Raw genomic sequence first — 21,098 nt, forward strand, 5'->3', positions numbered from 1 at the left:
TATTTATTAATAGACTTGTTACATAAAACTATAATGAATAAATGCTGAAAGCGATTTCAGAAATTGATCCTTTGTTATGCAATCAAGGGATTGTTTGAAATATTCAAGGAATGTTTGAAATCCGTGATATGAAAAACAATCGTTTAACCAAATATTTTATTTGTGTAAAGTTTCTCCTTTCAACCTCATTAGGCAATTCCGTCAGACACAAGTCTTAACCAACAAGAGCATCGCTAACCACAAGCAAAATTTACTACAAATCTCCTAACAACTCAAGTCCGCACGCCGAACTATTCTTGTTCCAAGGTTACTCTTGTAACATCTATTGTTACACACACCGCAATCCACTTTCAACTTACTGTGAGTATTTAAATGTAAATCCACCACTAAAAGTAATCCTCAAACCACTGAAGAACATATCACACTAAGAACTTATAAAGCTCATTTTTACAACATCCGCGAACTTTATTAGACTCCCAAAGCTTATATAGGCACGTCGTAACCTTCAATAGCGAATACTTTAACTGACGCTACGACTCGGTCTCGCTCATGGTGTTCTCGCTACGCGTTCATCTAACCGACTGATCGCAGACTAAGCTGCGCAATGACTGGCTAGCCATCGGCGGATCAGCCTGCTCGACCGCCAGATTTGACACCCCTCGGTATTGTATTTACTATTAAAGTTGCGTCTGCGAAGAAAAATTTCTGCCTATTGATGGAATTTTGCTGAGGGTTGTATATTAGAGAGTAAGGGTGCCTAAAGAGCATTAGGGATGATGCTTTTTCTTTACTTTTTGTTTGTGATTATGAAGTTTAGTCATTTGCGCTGACTGATTGAAGCAGAACTGTGTAATCATCATTTGAAGAATAGAATAACCAATGATCATTGTTATGCTTTTAGTCGGTCAGCTTCAAAACTTATCTCTTTCCCTGATTTTCTCAATTCTGTGCGGCCTTCCAAATTTCATATCATTCCTCAATCCAAATCTTTTATGGTTGCTTGCCCCTCTTCCTTCACCTCTTCAGGCAAGAAAATATCTCCTTAAACAACAAAGTTCATTTCAGATTAACAAGTAATTCCAAGGCAGCTCAAGCAACGGGCCTAGATCATAAGGAATATGAGGTATATGCCTCAGTTGCATGATAGTGATTATCATGACAACTTCTTTCTCTGAACACTCTAACTAAATGAAGATAATATGCAGGTCCCGTATTGGATTGGAGAGGGGGAATTTGGTCGACGGCCCAGTACGGCAGACCAGGAAGAGCGACGGGATTTCCTGGTCGGCGGTTTTTCTTGCGGGTAGGGGGGCGGTGATTAAAAATTTCGCCCAGGGTACCAGACTTGTTAAGGCCGGCCTGCGCACTTCCTTCCTTAGAAGATCCTTATCAACTTCATTCATTAATGACAACCTTCTATTTCCATATAGAGTGGTCGACCAATAATCTGTTTGATCATAGAAGCTAAGGGGTCTAACATGCAGTCTGTACAGTATTTAGTGGGCTATACTAAAGAGTCGAATTTACTCCAGTGCAATAAATTGGACCTACATAGAGCAATCTAAGGCAAATTAATTCCTACAGTGCCTTGTGGCTAAATAAGGAAATATTGAGAAATTGCTACGAATATAACAGTGATGGTTATTGTCAAGTAAACCATCTCTGTAAATAATCGAATTTCCACGAATCGTCTGGGTTACAAACGATAGCGTGGAAAACGTTTAGTTAAGTAACGTTTATGTCGATGATATAAGTTTCTTCTGCGGTTTTATACCTCAAACATCCCTAGATATTGCCATATTATACATACGAATATGTATGTAATTACAAGAGAATGCTCGCAAGATGTAATTTTCCAGATTACAATGGGTAATCGTCTCGTAATGTGGCGTGAATGGAAACTAAGTAAATGACCCAGAAATATGGAAAATAATGCAGATCTGATACTTGCGGGAACAGGTTAAGGTTGGTGTACACCTCTCAACCCAACGTCGGTGGTCGCCTAAGGTGAACAAACTGAAACAACGTGTAACTAATCCGAAGACAATACCTTTCGCATGAGCGAAGTGGGTATCGAAAAATCACTTCCAACTTACGATAATGAATTGGTTACACGAGCAGGCGTGGCCGATGTAATCGACGAATTGCCAGTTACAAGAAAACGTCGGAGAGTCAATAAAATCGTCGCAAAATACTCGGTAATCTTATCATGGCAAGAATGATTCACGGAATTAATCTGACATAGATTAGGTGGAAAGGGATGAATGGAAAAACAAACATCGGGCACAATTTGCCTTTGATGTAGAGAAATTCAAAGTGAAGCCGTATTTTTTTGTTATCGTTCGTGGTGTTTTAAAACGGGCCTCTCGAAGAACTCTGCGAGACGGTATCCGAATTACAAATTTCGACGGTATCAAAAGCAAATTTAATATAAAAATATTAGCAAAGGAATTTGAAAATATCCCCATAGGCGAGCCTGTTTTTCTCTTAGGGCTTAGGCAGGGGCGTAGGTTCAACTTCAAAAAATCCCGAAGCCCGGTTATACCATTCGATGTGCTGAATGTATAAGATAACATAGTGTATCTTCATATTATTGGGCTCCTCTTTTTATTTTGTTATCAGTAGAAAAACAGATACGCTCAAGACAATAAAGTAACAAAATCCACCGCATCGTTTTGCTGAGTTGGCTTTTCTGGTCCGGGCATAAACCTTTCATATATCTTTCCGCAAGAGGTTTTGTGGATACCGAAATCGACTAAAAACCAATTCGCGAGGGCCTTGTATAAATACATATCAAGCAGCTGGAATAATGGGAGGCGAAAATGCGAAATAAAGCTATATAAAACAGAGGCGTGCTATATAGCTGAGAGAACATGTCTAGTTGTCGTCATGCTTACTTAGCTATTTGCATTGTATACGCTTAGCGTGTAATGGAGCCTGCAAACGTAAATATCGCATCTTGTGAAGAAATATTTCGTTCTGGCTTCTTACAACAAGTGAGGATAATGCGTTGTTTTGGAAAGTCTGGCAAAAGTTGCACCTTCCGGTCTTTGTGGAAACTTTCGTGTAAATGAGACTGGAAATGAGGATTTTATTTCCCTAAATTTTTCTTAAAATCTGTTGGGATTACGGATTCTGGAAACTGTGTGTTTCTTCTAGGTAGTGAAATCCTGAAACTGGATTGAACTATACGAGAATGCGAAGGGAAAGGAAACTTGTCGGAGGTGCTAACTTAGGTAGATATTAGTCGCGGGAATGGATTCTGCGAAATTGCGGGAATTTGTTAAAAGTATATTTATTTAGACTTCCAGGCACAATGTCGTACATACAAGGGGTACTGCTGGACCCAATTTCGAGGATCGAAAAAACAATAACGTAATGAATAATTCTGGAAGATTGCGGGGCTCAGGAAAGTTACGCTGATGAGTTATTTATATTAAACACTACAAGGATTCTCTGCAATATCAAAAACATGCATTTAACACCTATAAAAAAGAAGGCCAGATTTACAGGACTGAATTACTGGAAAAGAACCAGGAACAATAAAACAAGGTAAGGGTCCTATCGAAAAGGTTTGAGAAAATAAAATGAATAATTAAAATTCAAAATTATTACTTTTGAATGAAAACTTGAGAACTGTACCAAAAGGGATTAAAAATGTCAAGGAACAAATTGTCATTTATAACTCAATACTCGCAAAAGATATGAAAAAAGCAGTACCCCACTAACTGTCATGCATGTTAATTTTAGTCTGATAGCACAACTATGAAAAAAATCAGGGTCTTAACAGGGATACGACGTATGTTTGGTCATAAATCTCGATATTGCGTTAGATACCTACTAAATGTTTGAAATTTGTGGATGATTAGAGAAAGCAGTACCACTGGTTTTCGGAAATGAATTGTGAATTGATTCAACAAAAATCAGGGGCGTACTTACACGGGACTTAAAATGACTAAAATGTTAAAAAGAAAGTTGTTGCTTATCTTGCTTAAAAGTCCCAGAAACAAAATACGTCATTGATGTTTGTGAAAATTGGAACGCCAACGACATATTGTGTATCGCACACTGTAAGGGTACTTTGTAATTTGAAAAATAGGCCGGTGAAAACAAGGGCGTAGAGAACATATTTTTCAAAGAAGAACCAGCAAGATTACATCCAGAGCTGTTCCATGATTGCTCAGGCAATCTCAGGTTACCAACTTCCTATTAAACGAAGAACGAAATAACGATCGAGAATGAAGAAAACATTTTGATAATAGAGGAGGTAATTGAAACTTTCCATTCAGTGCTGACGGAATAAAGTTGGCCATTTTCAAAAAAAAAAAAGAAAAATTCCAGTATTAAACTCTAAACCGAAGCCCCATAGACTTTTATTGTGAATCTTGCCTCTCCCCTCGAATTCAGCTTCCAAATTGCGGTTTAAGTAATTATTTCTCCATTTCGGTCCCTAAACTCGTCCAAAACTTCGTGACAGCCCTGATGACGCCGGTGGAGAGAATGCAGAAACAATGCACAAGAAATCGCTGTTTCTGCGTCATTTCATGCACGAAACGATGAGATATTACCACAGCTTCGGGAGTTATGTAAGCGATTCTGTTATTCCATACTTTTAACGGCCCAGTTTACCTGCCCTGAAATTATTTTTCGGCTTTTATTGTTCCAGGGTAAAGATAATACGCGAAACATTACTGGATTTAATTAAAACAATCTAGAAGCGGGGCGACTAAAATAGTCATAGCAATTTGGGAAACGAATAACCTGGATAAGATAAAACTGCGCTGCAGGGTCGTTTGGATTTTTTTCGGAAGCAATTTATTCTTGTTGTTCTATAGGTGATAAATTTTGCCTTCCTTCCTTTAGGAAAACCGAATAACGACAACTGGATTATACGAAAAGTTGTATCGGATGGCGTTGGTAAGGATAGAACTGATGGAAATATCAGGCAAGACGATGCCACACATTATCGCATCATATTGCCCTTTCGACATAGGACCACGAGAAGTAGGAGCAATGAGCTACTACGAGCAAAGCGAGCTCCGCGCCGCAGAAATTTCTCTCAGAACAGCCTTTTTAATGTTATCGTCAGCGCGATTCTGATAACTACTAACCCTAATCAAATGACTGCATTCTGCAAATTTCCACTCGTGTTCGCAATTTCGGTCTTGCATGTTAACAATAATAATAATAATAATTGTTAGGTCCAATAACACCGCGTCTGATTAACCCAATCGTCTCGACATTCCCGAATTAACCTGAGATCCTCTGGTTGGTTTTCATCTCCAAAGTGCACTTCCTAGAATATTCCAAAGCGACAGGGAAATAAAGTAACAGTAAAAGATAAGAAACATTCCGGCAGGCATAAGTATGCATTTCCAGTCTTCGTGCCATATATTTTTGATTTGCATGAGATAAGATTTCGTATCAAAAATGGAATAAAAAGGGTGTGTCGCGAAGAGCGTCTCGAATTCGCGGATATATGAATTTGAGCCAGTCACGCGAGAACGAAACCGCGACGTTACACTTATTTGTTTATTGCGAATTTATTACCGTCTGGAAGCTGACTTTGACCCCCGATTGTGTCTGGAAAAAGTTAAAGCACCAGCGCGGAAAGCAGGATCTGGATTCCACAGTGTTCATGCAAATGAATGAACGTGGGGGAGCGGAGGCCTCGATCGAAAAATTACCTCTCAACTTTAATTACTTTTTGAGATATTTCACAGTCCATAACGGTTTCGGAAATATGCTGCATAATATAAAAAACACACCACCCAGTAATAATGGTTTTTGTTTCGCAATCGGTAATTAGCACCCGAATATGCATGATATGGAGCCAGAAGGCAAGTAAATTTTCATCAAACTTAGAGAGTTGGGGAGAGAGCGAATAGTAAGTTTGCGAGGAGGTTCATCCTTTAAAAAAAATTACTACTCGGACGACTGGAAATTTGAATACAGTCCGGCATGGTTTCAGGAAGGCCGACCTGAAAAGAGAAAAGATCACCGAAGAATGTGACGAAAAGTATTTCAATATTTACTTGAACCTGATTCCGAACTAATCTGAACGACCCCAATTAACCTTTTCCGTTAGGGCACAGAAAAATACCATTTTCCGGACTCTAAATAAAATTCGCAGTTTAACAATGAAAAGCATCGTCCATTACATGTCCCCCAAATACAGCCACCAGATTGTATTTCGAGCCAGTGTCATTACTATTTTTATCAGTATCACACCATTTTCGTAATGAAAGTGATCGTTACTGGGGTAATTTTTGAATTTCCCAGTGTCATGAACTGGAGAATTAAAGGGGAAATTCAGTTTTCAAATAGTAAAAGATTGAATGAGGAATAATCTGAATTTCCGAGTTATGAACATTGGTCATGAGAGTAAATAATTGTCTAATTTTTTAATCAATTTTATTTAATCAACTTTGAATGACAATCCGAAATTGGGTTAACTGGGCTAACTTTATGGGTTCCTGTTAATACAAAATTCGATGTTCGTTCCTACAGAGGATTTTTTCGACTGAATTTTAGGGGATAGGCAGAATTTACATCAAGAGAATATTTGCTTTTTTTTGGTTGCAACAATAGACTGCAGATAAAAAAAAATCAATTTTCCACGGTTGTTTGTGAAATTGAAAATGTCTTTACCACATAATTTTCAAGATTTGAATTTTTCACCCGATATTTTTCAAAGATTTTGAAAGCGGACACTTTCTGGATTTATCTATTATTGAATGTTTCTTGCGCGGTCCCGTTACTGTATTTTGAAAGAAAATTTTTTAAAGTTTTAGTAACGACAATGAGATTTTTTTATAGCATAAAATACATATGGGTATGGATATATATGGTATGGATTATAGGGAAAAGGAGTGGATTGGGGAGCGAAAACGACTCCTAACGACCTAATTGCAGGGCTTCGACCCGGGGCTGGAGGGGGGAATGGGGCTGCTTTACTACTACGACGATTTCTGGCACTAAACGTCAGCACTTCTGATCACAGATTTCAGAAGAACAAATAACTAGAATTGACCTTAAAGAGAAATTTAATTTTTAGCCCGGTTGAGGTGAAATTTTCCGGATCTTTTTTGGTTTTGGACCACGTAAGTAAATTTTCTAATTATTCCTTGACTCCCCGTTTCTTGCAAATTTTCTTCTTATTTTTTGCAACTTGTAAACACGTACCGATTTTCTCAGAGTGGCTTTCGGTGAATTTTTATAGTTCTGGCAAAGCAAAATGCTATTTAAAACCACTTGAAAGGATTTAAAAATCGCTCTAAAACTTTTTCTGTATACACATTAAAAATACAATGTTAAAGAATCTGAATGCATATAAGCGTAAAGCCATAGAGCGAAACTGCACTTTTATTTTCCGTTATTTACTTATGCGCGAACGAGCTGTTAGGCGTGTATTTTGCGGCATTACAATGTTTTAAAATTTTATTAGTCTCCAAATAATGGCTTTTCCCCTATGTATGTACGTGCTATTTTGCCTCTTTTGCTTTACTCTTTCATCTCCAAATGATTGCGCATTGCAATCCTATGCCGGTGCGATTGCTGCTTTATGGGGTGACAGTTAATGTTGGAGATATGCTAACAACAAGTTTTGCTCATAAATCCCTCTTATGGGTTGTGTAAAAAATAATATGTTTCATCTCGTGAAATATTCCTCACTGTATATGGGGAGATAATACGAGGAAATGTCAACTTTCCTGGTATACAACATTGACAAAAGCCCCGTTCCCGGTGCTTCACAGTGAGAAAAAATCTCGAGGAAACCTTTTTTATGGAGACAAAGGACCTAATCATTATTTGTAACACACAATTTACCGGGTTTCACACCACAAACCTGTTCTGTAAGCGAGCGGGGTTTTTGAAAGGAAACCTGGGACGGGTAAAAATAAATACGCCCGAAAACACAACCGCAGAAAATAAATTCGAGTTGTGTTGTCTCTCCAGTGAAATTTCGTTAAAATACCAAAAGCGACAAAAAGAGATTAAGTGAGCTTTGGACGGGATTATATGAAGGATGCGGTGAAGGTCTTGATATCTGTGCCAAGATATTCCTCCAACTTTCTCAAAGAAAAGGGATTGTCCTTCTTATACCAAACGGAATTGTTTTATTTGTTCTTTAGCAAACGAGAAACATTTATTAAAGTTAAATTTGCTTTGTCGAAAATTATGAAACTTTTGCTGAATCTCGAAGATCGACTCTACTGGTATCCGAAAATCGACAGAAGAGGGTAACGTAAAAGCTTTGAAACTGCTAATTTTTATCGTACATGTAGGTGCGATTATAATTGTGCAGACCAAGGTGTTAGAAAGGAAGTACCTTTTGTATAACTATTAGAAAAACTTCAACACATCGAGATAAACACAGCTCAAACTCTTTGGTTTTGCTCATTTACTGTTTTATAATTCATATTCTTCAGCGTCATCTGAGGAGAAGAGTCACTACATTTCACAACGTCGAGTCTGTCGACGTTATAAGCCAGCGGCGTTATCAAATTATTCATGAAAGAAGAAGGGACGCAGCCAAAAGGCTTGCCAGGGGTTTGAAAGACGATTTTGGGGCAAACCATAGAAGATTTATACTTACAAAGGATTAATTTGGGACTTCTGAAAAGCATCAGCGTTTCGGCCTTTGAAATCAGAACTAGAATTTGTATGTGTAAAGTGGGCTTCGACACAAAAGAAATTCAGATCTGTTGATATTGAGAACCCAATATACAATACATACGATAGTGGGCTAATGCTTTAAGATCCAGACATTTTCTAAAATGATTTAACTTATGTATGGTATTCCTCATTTGGTCCTGGTCAGTAAATCAAAATTACGTCATGTACGCTATAGCTTACATACTAGTTAAATGTAAAATTTTTCAAATTGTACAAAAAGCTTTACAGGACTCAGTGTACACCCAATCATCGGCGTACCAAAGTCCTTTAAAATTCCAATTTTTCAAATTTTATGTGGTGGAGTTGATGAAGGAGTGAATTAATAATTAACTAATGAAGAATAGACTTAAAGATGTGGAAGAATAATAAGGACGAATTTAGGAATATGAGTTGATATAGATAGTTCTCCTTACTGATCAAATATTGCAAGAGACGCCACGTATCACCCAAAAGTTACTGATGGACATTTTAACATTTCTTGACACTTTGAAGCAGACTCCCTTTATTTATCCGCCACTATTCATAACCTTACCAATACCTTGAAATCATAAAAAACAAACTCCTGAAATTTTCCATCCCCAAAACCTGGGTCCAGACCCTATTTCCGCCAATTTTCATTAACCAGTGTTTCTCAAGATTAAAAATTTTATTAAACCCCAAAGCCAAATTACATAAGCTGCTTCAGAGAAGATGATGCACGGAAAATTTACATTTTGAGAGAAACCTAATATCTGGGTTACTTCCGTCAAGGTTATTCCTTGGGAGATTACCTGGAAGGATATAACTACAGAAATAATGGGAAAGGCATTGGGGAGATTAAGAAAATCGGATAAAAAGGAAAGATTTATTACTCTTGTTTACGTACAATCATGTTGATATTTAGCGGATTTTCTTCAAGACAACGAAATAATATTTAAGGGCGAGAGGGGGGAAATTAGAGGTGATTATATTTTATTATCAGACACGTTTGGGCTCTAATGTTTATCTGATTTTCTTCGAGTTCATAATTTGTCCTTTATTTGAATCGAAAAAATACTGAAAGCAGTAGTGAAAAGTTGTGGCTGATCATATGAGCAATAAGAAAACTTCCATGGCATCATAAAGCAGCTGCAACAAATATTATGACTTTCCAAATACGAGTCTGGCTGTCGAAAATCAAAAGCTCCATTACAGCGTATCCGAAAGCTCTATAATTAATTCAAAAACTTTAATATAAATATTTCATATTTGACGCTTCTACGCTTTTAATATTAATAAGGTTGTGTTGCGCCCAAAGATTAATAGCCATCTTTTCATTAATTAAATTTTAATAATGCATTAGCTTTTAATATTTTTTTCAGTGAGGGGCCGCCTTTTGATCATACGTTTCCCGGTTTTTAAGTCCATTTTGATTTGGACTTGATATGTGATATGAAAGCTCCGAAAATTAAGTGTTTTGATAAGTTAATTATGGGGTGTGTCAAGTGTAATTGGACGATTAAAATATGCTTTGCAGGAGCCTTTTAACGCGTTGGTTTCACTTATGTAAAGCTAAACTCTTTTAACCTTTGGCTTTTGATATCTACATTTGGGACGAAGACATATTGTAAGTAAATAAAAAGGTAGGCGAAATCCTCTAGAAATGTATGATTTATATTCCGTTCTAAGCCTAAAGTAAACTGACAACTCAATATATTTTCTATGAGTTTTTCTTTTATTAAGAGGATTGTGTTCTTTCGTATCATACAAAAAGGAAAGTAAGTTTCTTTCTCAAGAGATTTTCTATAAAATGTTTCGGTTTACTTTCACGTAGTTAAAACTGAGTACTTAGGTGCTCGTATTTTTTCTTACCTTAAAGGTGCAATTCTTTGCAGAAATCTGAGCCTGAAACAGGAAAAAGTTAATGAAATATTGAAATGTGTGGGTATAGAATTCGGAACTCATCTTATGTTTGGTGGTAGTATACAATTTCCAACTAATTAATTGAAAAAAGACTCGGTTTTCTCTTAAATAGGCTGACTTTCTACCAGCATGATTGGACAGGCGTCAGCTTTATCTAAAGCCACTTTAAAAATCTCTAAAATAGCTCAGCACCAAAGGAGTATCTTAAAAATTAAAGAAGATATTCCAACCCAATTTGAGCAGATTTGTAGAGCTTATCAAAACGATCAATTTACACTGTTTTTCAGGCAATTGCTTTACGAATTTCTGAGATATAGAGTCTCAACATGTAAATAACACAAGCATGGCATAAGTGTGTACTTCCTCTCTCCTCCCCCTTGGAAATTTAAGAACTTTTTATAGATATCGATCCTAATTTGAATCGGTATAGCCCTATTGAGGTCCTGAAACCTTGAAAATGCAGTTTGAGGAACCATTTTAGAGCCCTTCAAAATCTAAAATAATTGTCATCGTGGCCTTGTATCTCAGAAACTAAGGGAGTCATGGCAAATTGCAGTTGTGTAATGAAATTTTTCTGAATAGATACTTTCTTCAGGTCAGTTACTGCCGATTTAAAGTTTGGGAAGTATTGAGAAATTGCAACAGTGTTAAAATTCTTTTTGGACACTTTCGCAAAGCCCTCTGGAGATTTACAGCAAAATCATGCTCTTAGTGAAGCTTTATATTACATACTTCAAAATTGCAATAAATATCGTTCAAACTTTTCATAATCAAGATCTTAGAGAGATTCATAACGAAAGATGTTTTTTGAGGCATTTCAATATTTTTGAAATTCTTCTTCGTTTATAGCAAAATCACGTTCATTGTGAGGCGTTACCTTACTAGGTAAAAATACCTTTTTTCAATGTTAAGATTTTCAGACACGTCATGTTCGATGTCCTGTAGGTATTATATTAGAAAAAATATTGTAGGAATATTTCGGAATTTAAAAAATATTAAAATCTCCGTTATATAAATGCATAGAGCTCCTCGAGGCGAGGAATTTTTGCCATTTGTTGGTCCAAATTGTCGGGAAATCGACAATCAAATTAAAAAAAATCGGTATCTTCCCCCTTTCAAGGGGGACAATGAGGAATGGAAATGCAGGTTGGGGTGCTCTCATCTAATAACACTAAATTTCAAAAATAGTTACCACAGTGACCTTCTATCTCGTAAATAAAAAGATTTATTAGAATCGCGTTTGCGCAGATTTATAGAGGTTCTTTGAAATTTTTGACCTCAATTGGTTAGTTGCCCGAAGAGTTCTCGAGAAATCGAAGCATGGAAGTTGAAAAATGGCAGAAGTTGCATCTACGCATCTCGAAAACTAAAGGAGACATTAGAGCTTTGATTTCAGCCAGCATCGGGTGTGCGTTATAAAGGGGAGACCCAACGGAAATAATTTGAACAAATTTCTCGAGCAAACTTTCATGTTTGATTGCAATTAAAAGCGAAATATTTTTTGATCTTTAATTGAATCTTTTCCTTGAATAGTTACGTTTATAACTTGCTTATTTGGGAGCACTTCGCAATTAATAACGCAAAATCTATGGAGAAACAGAGCCGGCTTTTGGCAAGCGTCAGGACATAGATTATGTAAAATTTCCGAAACGGTCCAATTTAACGGCCATTTGAGGTCGACAAAGACCAAAGTTAGTTGCTCACTTGGCTTGGAACTTCAAATCAGGGCGAATAGCCCTTAACTCGCATCGTGTATTACTTATTCAGGGCGGATGCCAAAGAGTAAATTGTCGGGGTAAATGAATGTTTAACAGGAAGTTGCCAGATTTTCTCGTTTTGGATGTAAAAGTTTAGTGTATTTCGAAATTCCTAGCAGAATTTCCTTCCTTTGTTGTTGCCAAATTAATGCCTCTTTGACAAGCGAGCTAAATGGCTGAATACGGTGAAACGGGGCATCCATACGAGGACTACAGACATGTTTTATTACCCATTACTGGAGAAGGAATTTGCCAATTTAAACGAAAGTAATTACCCTGTCTGAAATAATAAACCGATAAACACGAAATTTTATGCTGTCAGGGATGTCTTATGGCTTCGCAGCAAGGAACTAATGAAGCGATGATAATGCCTGAAATTAAGAAGAAAGAAGACGGAATAGATACATGCATAGGTGGTTTTTGCACTTTAGAAACTGCGTATTGCAACCTTAAACCCGCATCTCAAGTTTGCTACACTGCTAAAAGCAAAAACTCCCCAGCACTGGCAGTTTGAATAATTCAAGTTTAACAGGATGTGTGTTAAACCAGATTCCATGTTTATTTTCAAAGCAATTTTAAACATACAAGTGCGCGATAACCTTAATTAAGGTTCTAATAAATGATATCTGGAATGGCTTTAGTTTGGAACCTAATTAGCGTTAAAAGTTGTTGAAGAGCTCCATGAGGGTGCTCCGGCCGTGGCTCGGGTTTTAGAGCACACCTATCATTTGTGTGTAAATTGTTGGGATGTCTATTTGCATAAATATGATGGGTAAAAGGTCGTTTACATTTTGAACCCGAACCAAAAACTCGCAGACTGCCATGATAATCGATGACATAAACCGGAGCTCGACGGGCAGCCAGGAATTTTCTCTCTTCTTGCGAGCTCGGCAATTCATCCAGTTGTAATTTATAACCTTTTTAAGATGCCTGAGTCATAATTGGCGAATGCCAAGTGCAGAATTTACAGTGCAAAGAAAACCGGCAATAATAAGCATAACGGTAGAATTTCTAAATGAAATAAGCGCACCGCTTACGAATCGCGAGCATAAATGGAACGAAATTAAACTTGAGTATCAAAGGAATTCCTGAAACAGACACTCATTATTATTGAGTTCGAGAAAAACATCGCCCAGGGTATTGTGTATCAAATGTAGTCATGAAGACAAGAGCATGGGACCTTAAACGTCCTGTGGAAGGTTTTGTATGAAATGAGGCTCTTCTTGGCTTTCAGTGCACGCATAACAAAAGCAGGAAAGTTCAGACACCGAAACTCCAAAAACTTCCATCGACCAGGGAGACATTCAGATTGTTTTAAACATTCTGGGTGGCGGGAACGCGGCCCCCCGGACTCGGAACGGGCCCAAGTCCAATCATGGAGGCTGACGAGTATAAGCTGCTTAGGGGGCCCATGAGACACATTTCGAAGATTGCCAACTTTGTCTACGCATCGCGAATGTACCCCAGATTTTCAGTTTGTGCATTCATTCTCTTTGGGTTAACGATCAGGAAGATGGGCAGCGTCGATTAGTCAATGTTCCTGATAGAGCAACCTGTGTTACAGGAGTAGGTACAACAGATCAAATGTTCAGAGATTTGTTAGTTCAGGTTAGTTTAGTAGCAGTTCTGTTGCAGATCTTTTGGTGACGTTCTGTTCGGCTGTTTTTGTGTGATCACCGTGTTACTGCATCTTCCAAGTTATCACCAAAGCAGGGTCACTCAGAAATATAGTCTCTCAAAACAAAAAAAAAACAGGCGAAGGTGTAACTTAGTTATTTATGAAAGGATTTTGATGAACTAAAAACCAAATAAAGTGATATTTTTTAGACCACTAAGTAACGTTAAAGTTGATTTTTTTAAAACTCAACTTCTGCTTCAGATGTCAATTTCGGAATTTCAAATAGAACTCCATATATTTTTTTTTTACAGAAAATTTTTCTGAACTTAATTACGCATTGCAACTTGATGTTGAAACAATTTTTAATTGAAAAAAATTGGAACAATATGAGGTATGTAGCTACTTGTATCCTAAATTTAGACATTATGAGTTATGTAACCATATGTATCGTCCTGGGACCATCTGCGTTGTCCTGTGTATTTCATTTCATCTCATTCTATTGTATTATCCTATACAAAGCCTGGCGTCATGGACAAGTGCCGCCTATATGATACCTAACGAGAAGGGATAAGATAAAACCGCTTCAATGCCTTAGCAATTTCTCTCACTGATGTTTTTGGATTCTCTTCAACACTAAGCAATAGATCGAGTTTTACATTTTCATCGAAGTCTTGCAATGATTTTTTCGGCTTTGTAAAAGATCCATAGCGTCATAAGTTATCTTCTAAACATTTAAATTTATTACGATTAGATACTTCTCTCTTAGGAAAACGGTAGAATAAAGATGTACTGCTTCATTGGAGTTCTTATTGCTTTGGAAATATGCTTTAAGCATATCTGTAAATTCATTGTTCATTTCAAAATAATTTCAACTCAAATTAACACTTGATAATTGTCGCCAATAACAACACTAGTAACTATTTTTATTGCACTAAAGAACTAATTTACAATAATTACACTTGCAGCATAACCGATCACAGAAAATTATGAGGAAGAATGATGTGGTTCCAATGGTTAAGGATAGTTCTATCTTGTCCCTTTTCGTAGGGTATCATATGGGTTCTATTTGACCATGTCGCCAGGCGTCTCTATACAACGAATGTATATGAGAAATTTGAGATTACTGAGTTCTCATTTGTGACTTGCTGAGATCTCGGTCAACAAGGAAATGTTATGAGATTAATTGGGCTATATTACGGGATTAATGATAATATTTATACTGAGTCTCTCGGATCATTTACTTTTGTTTACGAAAAGAACTTCTAGCGTAATTCCCATTCTAGAAAGTGAAGGCACATGTAACTAAGTTGGCGCTTTTTACACAGAATATTCCATCTCTGGCACTCTCAACTCTGGAATCTTAGCCTGAAGCACTCTACACTGATTGCTTTAAAAGTTTTACTAAAACTACGTGAATGGTTTCTTCTGGGAAAACAGGAAATGGTGGGGTTAAACGATTCTTGAATATCTTGGCCAAATAGCTACTTGACTGAAGATACGTATTGTAAAATTGCTGGTTTTGAAACAGACCAAATTCTGATTACCTCTGGGGCTTCCGAAGGCTCACATCTACTTTCTCACCTAATCCCTATATTAATACAGACGTTGAGCTGCGTTAATCGTACAATGACTGTCAGATTTCTACAATACCTTACGAGTTTTCATTGTTCGTATATTATTTCTGATTTTGACAAATTAATCTGCATTGAATCTTCATTCGTTCAAATGGGGACTTTTGAAGCTAAAGATACAGTAGTTTTTGTTGATAATGAATTGTTGTAGGCTTGCCATTCTGCGAGAAGATAGCCTATGATGATATTAGGAACTTTGGCTTTGCCTCCGTTGGAAGAGTTTTTGAGATATTATCTTTTCTTATAGAGTTGTTAATGGTGTTTAAATGGAACTTATTCAGGCTTGTTTTCCAGAGATGAATCAGACAACTAATATGAATGAAATCCAATAACGAGAATGTACAGCAAGGCAAACTGATATTGAAAGAATATTGACGTAATGTCTTGGGTTGGGTCTTAACTAGTTTAACAGGACATTGTTGCTCAATAAATTGACGAATCGATGATTTTCTATATATTTGTACTAAATTCATCAAAGAAATGAGCAAACTGTATAAATTTGAGCTGATTTTATGTCTGCTGTTGCCTTCAGGTATTTCTTGTTTGTTGGCTGGGGGCTGAATCATCATAAGTTAGATCTAAGGAACAATAACAAATACGGTTGTGGTCTTGTTATTACTGATCCCCATAGTTCTTAAATGTGTTCTTGTGTGTCCAGGAAGAAAAACATTATTTTCCCATTTTGTGTAACGCAATGACTATTCGAATTGACGTCACCCCCAGAGTAAATCCACATTTAGTGATGGCCAATCAAGATTAAGATATGACTTGAAATTCAGTAGCCGTGGTTTTTAGATTTGATTTTCAGTAAATCGTTCCATTATCGTGAAAATCGCGGATTCACTTGAATATAATTGCGAATAAACATCGAGTAAACATGATGATGCTGTAAAATGCGCTATAAATTGAGTTTTTTGATCGAATTCACTCCTCTCCTTCAAATCTCATAAACGAGTGAATCAAGTGAGTGAATAGGAAAATTTTATCATTGAATATTGAAGTGGTTCAGTTGCCCTGCTAGCAAGGGACTTTTTGGGCTAATGACCACGTCTCCACCAAATTATGTGCCAATGAAAGTCGGTATTGTGGCATATTTGGTGGTCGGGGTTTTGAAAGTTGGAAAGAAAAATAGTGGAAATTGTTGCATTTTAATTTTAACTGCTGGTCAATAAATTTCGAAGCGATTGAAAAAGTAAGGAATTTTTCAACGCATGCCCACCTCTTCTCCTACAAAGTTGAATATAGCAGGAAACCCGAATCGCCTTCATTTGAATTGAATATGTATAATTGAATTGAATTAGTAAAATCTTATCGCAGCGTTCATCTGGGCTTGAAACAAATTTCCTAAAATAACCCAATTAAGCTTCCCGGTAGGATACATATTCTTTAAGATTAGACATAATGATTAGAGCTGGGACGTATTTATTATTGCTGGTTTAAAGTTGGTCTTGACGTTTCTTGAGATATACACAGTTTAACACATAAATTCCGAAACTCTCGCAGCATCGGGATGTGTTCATCGAGCCGAATTGCACACACGTAGCCGATCCATCTCGAGTTTCAGATAACGGCGTGTACGTATACAATTCCAGGTCTACTCTAATTCTAAATTCTATTAGTTCACCGTCGTGTCGTAACAACACTTCCACACTTTCCAATATCCGAAGTTAAGTCGACATAAAGAACTTATACGAGCGTTCGCGTGATAGAAAACTTCCCGCTTCCCGTTACGTGTATATCTAAACACATATAAAAGTTCATAAAACCGGCTCTTTACGGATCACGGTTAGTTTTATGTCATTTCGCTAGCACTCGGGCAATTTTTATTATTTTCCGCCTCATATGCTCGAAAACCGGCCTCGCTCTCTCGCAAATCTCCTACGCGAGCCTAGAAGCCTTTTGACACCCTATAAACGAATTATTTACGACAGTCGCCTTGCTTGTGTGTATTATCTTTACGGAATTTATTGGACCTCTGCATGTAGTTTTATATGTGTGTGCATTATATGTGTTTTTGACATACGCGTGTAGCATGATTTACGAGACCGCATTTGCAAGAGCAAAGCCGAAGACCGTAAAATCAAAATTCTCGAAAAACTTTATTTAGCCGCTGGATCTTCATAAAGAGTTGTATAACAGCCCCCTAGAAGTATGCAGGGTGCGCGCTTCTGGAGCTCAACCGTTCAGCCTTGTTTCATCCTTTCTCTTCTCCTTCTCCCAGACTTCTTTCTTTTGGCATCTGGGGTGTCGGAATTTTTCAAATTTTGGAAAAGCATTTTTTTGAGCTCCAGATGGCGCAACCTCGCTCCAATTTAACCGACTTCATTTCCTTTATGGTCACCGAAATCTTCATAGTTGAGCTCCAGAAACGGACATCCTGTATAGTTTACAGAGAAGTATGTAGGAAATGAGTAACAAGAAGATATTCTGACCAAATGGTCATTTCGGGCGTCAGGGACCGAAATAAGCAGCAATGGACATACCTGGACTCGAATCTAATTTATTGACTTCGATCGAAGGCCACAAAATTTTTGGCTAATCATAATTTTCTTTTGTCATCATCTCCTTTGTTTACAAAGAGCGGCAAATGGGACTTAATTTTCCTTCCAAAGGTCTTCTGGGCAGTCTTATGGTTAAACTTCACCAACAAGAGCAAACAATTTAGCTGGCCTGGGACGAATCTCCCTCTTCATCGAACTCCTTGAAGAGGACAATGCTGCCGTCCTGAGTCTCGTGAGCGCTGAAAACCTCATGATTTGCACTGACTTCAAGTGGGATGTCACTAATGCCGCTAGCAACAGCCAGGGACAAGTGCGGGATCGGTGCCTGAAGAAATTATATGGACTTAAAGGCACTTTTTCGAAAATCTCACTTCCAAGTCGTTCTCTCTTAAGATTCTTAGTAGTGCCGAGTTAAATAGATTTTTTTAGAAATCTTACTAGAACACCTTATTGGCTAAAGGTTAAGGGTATTGTAATATATATGTATTACAATACTAGTCACTTTTATAGGCTTTTTTGATGATCTTGAGAGAACGAGGAAGGTATCTCTGCTAATATTCTGTTGTGGGGCCTCTAAGACTCATAATCCCCCTTCTCTATTTTCCAACATATTGTAACAAGAACGTTTAATATTGTTAATATTGAAGCTTAATTAGAACAGTTGTCTGTTCACTGATTAAATAAACTGGTATTAAAGCTAGTACAATTCTCAAGACTGATACTGTAATAATTGTGGCTTACTTCCATTTACCTGTTCACACAACGAGAAATAATTAATACCTACTGCTCTATTATTAAAACGGAAGTAGGCAAGCCGCCGAAGCGGTGTCAGTGAACCAGAACTTGAAAGTCCCTGCCAAGTTCAAAGCCATATTGGCGACGAAATATTAAAGCAAACAAACTTAAAACTAATTTAATATTAGTGCCTTGTCACTATCACCACGCCGATCTCCGAAAAATTTGTGCCGTCTCTAATTTATCAAAAGGAACCGCCCAAATATTAAAGAGGAGATTGGGGCTTTACGTGATGGCTCAATGCAGAAATGATATATGTTCTTAGGAAACATTAACAAATCAGGAGGAAACAATAAGGAAAATGTCAATGCCACATTGAGCGTATTACTGTACTGCAATTACCGCAATCGCTGTACACATAAAGCACAAGCAGAGCAATAAAACTTGCTTAGTGCAAGTCTGATGTATAAACCAACGATATTGCTCCAGGCCAATTAATTTTTACTGCGGTGTTCTATTTTCCTTATCGCTTTAGTAGAAGATTCATTCCAATGAGGCCGCATTCCCAGAGTTCCTTTCACTGACTTGTTGGAGTCACGTCTGAGGTAAGCAACCGTGACGCAAACACAAAAACCACTTTAAATTGCTAATAAAATGAATTAAAATAAATACGTCGGTCGGTTACAATTGAAAAAAAGTAAACTAGATGGTATTTTGTAATGTGGTTGTATTGCCACGCTATTTTAAATTGGTCAATTATTAGAAAGGTCAGAATTTACATCAACACCGAATCGATATAGTGAAAAACCAAAACAAATGTTTGATGTGGGAAACCAGGTTTTTTTGACAACCAATGATAGAACATTTTGTCTTTACGTAATCCTTTTTATTAAAGCTGCCACTTAGAGAAAAGTGAAGAGCTTTATTAAACTGGAGAGGTCTTAACGCTGTACGTGCACCAATTTCCTCTAAACGTTCACATAGAACGGCGACAAAGGGACCGTCACAATACAAAGACGGGAGCAATTGGTGACATACTGGCAACAACACCTTCTAAATTAAATTCAAGAGATAAAGCAAAAAAGCGACAGACTAAGACGCAGTCATGCAGGAGTTCTTCCTGCCGGAAAGCGCCCCATCCGGAATTAAGAAGAATATTATGAAATGCAGAGACGCGTGACGTTTCCGCTTTTGCTACTTGTTTTTAGTGGGGTAAATTTAATTTACCGCTTGTCTTTACGTGATTTCAAAATGGAAATGTGCTTTCGAAAATGCAGCGATAAAATTTGAAAATCGGGCCCCTTATTAACCATTTGTAAGTGAAGTATTTTGGTTTACGGTTTCAATGCAACTTTTTAAGGCGTGGATCTCGCCAGGAATTTCAAAACAGCCACCAATCACTCACAAAGAAACATTAAGGAGTCCGTCTTGTGTAGTCCATCTCTGGTAGAAAGATAGTCACTATAAGCTCTTACACTATGCACCACTAACGCTGAAAATTAGATGGACTATGCTTAATTTTTGGAATCAGGATCGGTTTAGATTCTGCAAAGCAAAGCTGCGATAATCCAACTAGAAATCTAGATAAAAGACGATATATGTATAGAGCGTCCAATCAAAATAGAGCGATTTATAATTAAGCTTGCCTCTGGTAGAAAAATTAAATGTCCCACTATCCCATTCTCTCCTTAGCACCTTTCATATTAAAAACTTCAAATTAGAAGTGGGGCGACATGTCGGCTAACAAGGATGCTTCTAAAAGCCGTAACTAAAAGATAAAGATGGGATATCTAGACATGAGAGAAAAGTGAAAAAGCGATACACATTTTAGCCTGAGTTAATAACAATCCATAATTGAGGTAGTTCCAAAAGTGGTCATCGACCGATGCGATTACCCGAAAGTGGTAATAAGATCCTGCCGGGATGGTTCTCGCCACTAGGAACCGGAATTTATAAGTATTCCTAGTTAGTCGCAGTTTCGAGGCGGGAATTTAAATTGCTGGTTATAATAATCTCCTTTACTGCCAGCAGAGTTTACATTACACCATAGCAACGTCAAAAGAACACAAGGATACAACGTAACCTGACACGAAAGTATCTAAAATTACAAACATTTCAAAGTATAATAAATTCATTATTCTATGCGGTTATGACAATAGTTCAAGGCTGATGAGTTAATGACCATCAATAAAACTTAATAGATCTAGATTCTATAATATCAAAAAATACATTTAAATGTATGGATCGTGTCTGACGAGCATGGAGATATTAAATATTACATAATGATACTACTTAC

General features: G+C 37.2%; 1 protein-coding gene across 1 annotated transcript in view; it reads right to left on the minus strand.

Annotated features, from left to right (window-relative positions):
- The window catches only part of caps (capricious), an 82,487-nt gene that overhangs the window by 10,311 nt on the left and 51,078 nt on the right, over positions 1 to 21,098 (minus strand). The window contains exon 3 of the mRNA XM_066405575.1: positions 10,510 to 10,542. Within this exon, the coding sequence (XP_066261672.1) occupies positions 10,510 to 10,542 (33 nt within the window). The remainder of the gene's footprint in view (positions 1 to 10,509; positions 10,543 to 21,098) is intronic.

Source organism: Euwallacea similis, chromosome 2, assembly GCF_039881205.1.
Source record: "Euwallacea similis isolate ESF13 chromosome 2, ESF131.1, whole genome shotgun sequence".
NCBI lineage: Eukaryota > Metazoa > Arthropoda > Insecta > Coleoptera > Curculionidae > Euwallacea > Euwallacea similis.